General features: G+C 33.1%; 1 protein-coding gene across 1 annotated transcript; it reads right to left on the bottom strand.

Moving 5' to 3' along the window:
- Positions 1 to 751: 751 nt before the first annotated feature.
- On the bottom strand, positions 752 to 4,446 carry LOC120086014 (receptor protein-tyrosine kinase CEPR1-like). Its single transcript, XM_039042395.2, has 2 exons — positions 1,632 to 4,446; positions 752 to 1,339 (listed from the first exon to the last, which is right to left on the bottom strand). The coding sequence occupies exons 1-2, from the start codon at positions 4,090 to 4,092 to the stop codon at positions 954 to 956; spliced, it is 2,847 nt and encodes a 948-aa protein (XP_038898323.1). The 5' UTR covers positions 4,093 to 4,446; the 3' UTR covers positions 752 to 953.
- Positions 4,447 to 6,548: the final 2,102 nt, after the last annotated feature.

Genomic DNA, 6,548 nt, shown 5'->3' with positions numbered 1-6,548 from the left:
ATTACGCCAATACTATTCTTTGCTACAACAATCACTCTCATCCAAACTTTATCATTCTCAAAATCCAACTCCTTTTTCTTATCTTTTTCTTTTTTCTCTTTTTAAATTACATTTTGTATTACTTTTTAGCTATATGCTTACCACTTAAGAATACTAATAAGTTAAAAAGTTGGTTTTATCTCTCAACTTTCATTTAAATTAACAATTTAGTTAATGTTTTTTCAAATCCATAATAATTTAGTTAGTGGACTTTAATAAATAACAATTTAGTTCTTATACTTTACAATTTGTAACAAATTATTCTTTATTGTAAAAAAAATATTAAGATTAAATGAAATTTCTTACACTTATAGATCTTTAAACGGATCGAAAATCAATTTTTTTTTTTAATAAACTATAAAGATTAAGTCATTATGTTAACATTTAATTTTAAAGAGTTTTTTTCATGATAGAGACTAAATTATAACGATTATAAAAATATAGTTACTAAATTGTTAATTATTAAAATTTAGAGATTAAATTGTTAGAAATTTGAAAGTACATGGATTAAATTGTTATTTTGATGAAAGTTTTAGTGATTTTTAACTATACTAATAACAGTCAAACAAGTCACCATTTTTTAATATTCATGAGTGTCTAGTCACCTCATAGTACCTCGACTAATCTCACGGGACAATCCACCTAACCAACAACATTTAAGTATCAAGGAAATTCATAGATTATTAAATCTTAAATAAGTGACCACAATGAATTAAATTCATTACCTCTTAGTCCTAAGAGTTGGTAAATCATATATATATATAAAACAAGTCACATTATGAAAAAGTGATAACAAACATAAAATATAGAATATCTACACGAGTTGGGAAATCATATATATATATAAATATAAAGATGCTATACCATTGAGTTGAAGATTAGTAGGGTTGATGGGGTTAAGAAGAAAAAGGGTCTCATAAGTCAAACGGGTTGTTGATTTTGGTGGTGGTGTGTTTGGAGCATTTGTTATGAGAAGAATCGAATGTGCAAGGGTCGGCTTCAATCAACAGCTGAACCACTTCTTTCATGGTGGGTCTAAGGGCTGGATTCTTGTATGTACAACGAATTGCAATCCTTAGAACTTTAATCATCTCATCTTTGAATGAACTTGAAACTCTTTTGTCTAAAACCTCCATGGCTCCTTCCTTTGTGTCTACTTTGTTTGAAACCCAATATATGATGTTCTTGTTCTCCCCAAACTCCGCCTCCACCGGCTTCTTCCCCGTTATCAACTCCATCAACACGATTCCGAAGCTGTACACGTCGCACTTTGTTGTAGCTTTTGATGAATATGCATACTCTGTTTAAGTTCACACAAACAAACAGTTACTCAACTGTTAGATACTAAACCATATATGTTGTGGTTTGGTTAAGTTAGAAATTTAGTTAATCAGAGCTTTCGAAAATTTTAAAATTTTGAATCTAATAAACATAGATTTAGAAGAGTCGTTGAAGTTGAGAGTTCATATATGTTGTGGTTTGGTTAAGTTAGAAATTTAGTTAATCAGAGCTTTCGAAAATTTTAAAATTTTGAATCTAATAAACATAGATTTAGAAGAGTCGTTGAAGTCAGAGTTCAAAGAGATGTATACCCGGAGCGAGATAACCATAAGTGCCGGCGATGACAGTGGTGGTGGAATCCTTGCCAGTTCTAGCTTGCAAAACCTTAGCAATACCAAAATCTGCAACTTTAGGGTGATAATTGACATCCAACAAAATATTTGTTGTTTTAATGTCTCTGTGAATTATAGAAGGCAACAAATCATGATGAAGATAAGCCAAGCCTTGGGCTATACCCAAAGCAATTTGATGCCTTGTTGGCCAATCCAAATGAATCCAACCCTTATGCAAAGCATCCCATAAATTCCCATTTGGCATATACTCATAAACCAATAAACTGCAATCCAAGCTTGAGAAATAGCAATACAATTTTACTATGTTTTTATGCCTTATACTCCCTAATGTTTCCACCTCTGTTTTCAGTTCTTTGTCCAAATACAACTGTTCTTGATCTGACGTCGTATCTTTCCCCCTCCGACTCCACAGCCTTTTCACGGCTACGATTTCCCCACTGCTTAACTCTATTTTGTACACCGTACCGGAGCCGCCATGGCCGACGATGTTCTTATCTACCATTGATTCGATTATCTCTCTTGGGTCGAAGCTGATTCGGTGGAAGCTTTTCACATCGTAGGAGAAGAACGATGATGACAGTGTTTCGTCTTGTTCCATTACTGATTTTTCTCTGCTGAATCGTCGTCTTAAATACAGAGCAGCTCCGATGAAGATTATGAACGCCGATATTCCGATTGCCCAGATGGAATTCAATCTCTTTTTGTTGTAATTTTGAGAACAAATTGGGAATTTCTGATCTGATGAATCTAAATACACTGAAACGCATAATCCTGGGTTGCCGGAAAAGCTTTCAACTAACCCACCTTTGATTAAAGACAGAGGAATTGGACCAGAGAGTTGATTGTTTGAGAAATTGATTGAATTCGGTAGTAATTCACAGAGACTTTCTGGGATAGTACCCGTTAATCGATTATCGGATAAATCAAGAACATTCAGAGATTTAAGCTCAGAAAGTGAAGGGGGTATTGAAGAATTTAAGTGATTTCCTTGTAAAAGCAACAAATTTAGCCTCCTGAGATTCCCAATTTCAGAAGGAATTGGACCAGATAACAGATTGTTGCTAAGATCAATCTTAACTAAATTGGTGGCTTTAGAAATTTCCGACGGCAAGACGCCGGAAATCTTATTACTCTGCATAAACAATTCCGAAAGATTCCTCGCTTTAACAAAAGAATTGGGAATTTCACCGCTCAAATTATTGTTACCAAAATCAATAATCGAAACATGAGGAAGACCCAAAAGTCCCAGCGGCACCGGACCGTCCAAAATATTCGAACTAACACGAAACCGTAAAAGGGACTGGCATTTGCCGTACGACGGTGGGATTTGACCGGAAAATTTATTATCCAACACGAGGAAATACATTAATTTACCTTTTCCACAGACATCTGTCGGTAATGGACCGGAGAAATCATTTTCCGACAAATCGAGAACCACCATAGGCGAGAATTGACCCAAATTACTTGGAACTTGTCCCGTCATGTAGTTGTCGTAAAGGGATAACATAGTGAGTGTCGTTGAATTTGAAATTGAAATTGGAATCTCCCCTGTTAATGAGTTGTTGTAAAGTTGAAGAACTTCAAGCTTAGGAAGACGACAAATCGACTCTGGAAGTTTCCCAATCAATTTGTTGACCGACATATCCAGGTCCACGAGCTCTGTTAAATTCCCAAGTTCCTCTGGTATTTCTCCGACTAATGAATTGTAATAAAGCTCCAACTGTCTCAAATTTTTCAAATTCCCGATTTCTCTTGGGATTTTTCCGGTGAGGAAATTTCCGCTTAATTCAAGGTCAACCAGCGCCGTCATGTTCCCAATCGTCGCCGGAATTCGGCCTTCCAGCATACAAGTCGTTAACACCATCGTTTTCAACTTCGTCAAGCCGGACACATTCTCCGGCAACTGCCACGTGTTGAAATTGTTATCCTCGTTGAAATTCAACATCTCCAGATTCGTTAAACTGAAAACCGACAACGGAAATTCACCGGTGAAATTATTGTACGACAAATCGAGAATCCTCAAAGTTTTCAACGGCGAGAAATCCGGTAACGTCCCAGTCAGAGACAGAGAATTCATATCCAATTCTTCCAAAACAGAGCAATTCGTTATCCCACGTGGAAAAGTTCCACGTAAGCCACTCCGTCCCAGCCGCAGCACTCTCAACTCCGGTAAATAAGAACAAACATCCACCGGAAACCTCCCGGAAACCGCCCTGCCTGAGAGATCAATTCCGACCACTAACCCATTTTCATTACAGCTAACACCGGTGAAATTACAGAACGAGTTTCCAATCCAATCGGAAGGCAGAGAATTCCCGATGACACCCTTTTGCATCAAAGAGAAAAACTGCGATTGATCAGTTCCGATGGCAAGAGAAATCAAAGAGTTTAGTAAGAAGAAGTAGAAAAAGAGAGCCATAGTGAAAACTGACAACACAAAACTAAAGAAACAGGGAGAATTTGAAGTGGGTATTCGAGAAGGGGAAGAAGAGAAGTATATAAATGGGGAAGATTGAAAGGATCATTGAGTTTTAAGAGAAGAATGAAGAAGAAAAAGGGGAGAGTTTATTTGAAGGTGTAAAATGTGTATAAGTTCTTGGAGGTTTGGCTTTGCATAAAGAAGATAGCTTTACATTTATACGCAATTCCACTAACTCATGTTTCAAGGAATAATTTCAATCGCTTCAAATATTTGTTCTATAAAGAAATAAAGAAAAGGAAAGGAAAAAAAAAGGATTCTATGTGTGAAGCAAATTTACGCGTTCTGTTGTGTTATGTGTCATCTATCTAATCACCCTCTGTTTTTATACCACTGTAATCTCTTGAACTGATTGCCACTTGCTATTCCTTTATACTTATACTAATTTCTATTACTATAATTTCTAATATGTTATTTTTTTCTAGAGGTAATTTGTTATATTATTAATAGTTAACATAAAATATTTGTGTTAAATGTAAACTTGTGCCTACTTTAGAACTATACTTTCTGCACTAAAATACTATTTTGGTCTTCAATTTTACTTTCTATATATCTAATTTTAATATTTATACTGAATCTAAAATTTAATTTAGTCATTTGAAGTTAATTTTTTTAATCGAAATTGATTAAATAATGATAACAATTTTAAGCAAGAGAATGTGAATTTGTTTTCGAAATTTATAGCAAAAAAACCATATTAAAAAGTTTTTTTAAAAGAAAAACCTTCAGCATCTTACCTTTTTTTTTTTTTTTTTTTTTTTTAATGGAAAACTATGAAGAACACCCAGGTATTAAACAAAAATACCCCATTCGGAAGGATGTTTAAAAAAATTCCTAATAGATTTTTAGGGGAGAAGTGTGGAGATACCTTCTTCCATTTATATCCTCATTTAGGGGTGATAGATAGTTTTTTTTTGTCGACATTGGTGTGAACCACGAACCAAATCGAACCAATTAAAATTAGATATTTTTATCTTTTCTTTTATGTTGACAGTTTTTATTAATCTTCTTACTATATTATCGGATTCCTCCATCGACAATAATGAAAACAAAACACAATGAGGCAAATGAGAGGCAAAAGTAGGTGTTAACCTTAAAATGTGCTTGTGTTAGCTCTGAAAATCGTCCTATTGCGATGTCCTCGACGATATTTGAAGGAGCAACTAAGGTTGGGTATACCAGGTAGCTATAGGTGGAGTTGTGGTTAAATGGTTCGGGAATTTTCTCTTTTTGAGGTTTTAGATTGAAGAAGGAATTCTTTTTCTTCTTTTGAGATTTTTTGATATATACTCAGTAACATTCGTATCATTTTACCTATGTGTATATATAACATGCATACGAACCTCTATTACTTTAGGGGTAGGTGGGGCAAAACTCTTAGTTGTTGTAGTTTTATTTATGATTGATTGAATGTGTACGAGTAATATAAATAAAATTTTATGTGATCTAGTGCAAGCATTACTATCGATTGGTAAGAAACTTGGGAATATTCTAAGTATCGTATCTCAAGAGACTAGTTGAGTTTCAATTTGTTCTAAGATAATACTTAAAGGGATTGAATCCTAATATAAAAACGAATAATCGTTCTGTCTTTGAATTGGGATTGAAAAAAATTAAAATTGATTTTATAATGTGGGCTTTTGTGAGTTTTTGGTTGAGAAAAATTTGTGAGAGGGAGATAAAAGAGAGAGGGGGAGGGGAGGGAGTTACTCCCTTCCCATGTTTAGTGGGGACATTAATATTATTATTTAATATAATGAATATTAAATAATAATTAATATAATATTAATAATATGGTTAATCTAACCCTGAGTAACCATATTTATGCGTTTATAATCATATTATAATGCAATTTTCTTTTTTAACCTATAACTTTAATATGAATCAAATCATATTAAGTTTTAATCTATAGTATAAAATTTATCTAAAATATTTTATCTTATTCAAATATTTTTCTCTCACATAATATATAGTTTTAATTATAAATCATATTTATAATTAACTATATATTATGATGTATCAACATACATTTTACGTTATATTAATCTTATTAATATAATTAATTACTTCAATTTCCATATACAATTTGAACAATTCAAATTATTCCAAAACCAATTATTCCTTATTTCTATCCTTAGTGAGCTAACAATGAGACCTATTGGACCTTTAGATTAGAAGTTTCAATGATACGAGATTAACCAACTAAACTTTTTAATCGGATTAATCAACATTCATTAATTGTTAGACACTCCACTAAAGATCGATAGTTGTACTCTTCATACTGTAGATATATTTCTATGTCAATTTAATATAACTAATCAACAGTAAATTAACCTTTCACAAATTCTCATAACTACAACGGGGTCAAAATTACTGTTTTACCCATATAGTTACAT

This window comes from Benincasa hispida, chromosome 9, assembly GCF_027475165.1.
Source record: "Benincasa hispida cultivar pf3 chromosome 9, pf3_genome.v1.1, whole genome shotgun sequence".
In the NCBI taxonomy this organism is placed as follows: Eukaryota; Viridiplantae; Streptophyta; class Magnoliopsida; order Cucurbitales; family Cucurbitaceae; genus Benincasa; species Benincasa hispida.
Note: the sequence above shows the minus strand (reverse complement) of the source record. Positions and strands in the feature narration are given on the sequence as shown.

Bases quoted from the DNA above. Each gene is read 5' to 3' on its own strand.
- LOC120086014 (XM_039042395.2), bottom strand. From the start codon at position 4,092: ATGGCTCTCTTTTTCTACTTCTTCTTACTAAACTCTTTGATTTCTCTT. The intron at 1,340-1,631 runs GTATACATCTCT...GAACTTAAACAG, and splicing joins TTATGGTTATCTCGCTCCGG to AGTATGCATATTCATCAAAA.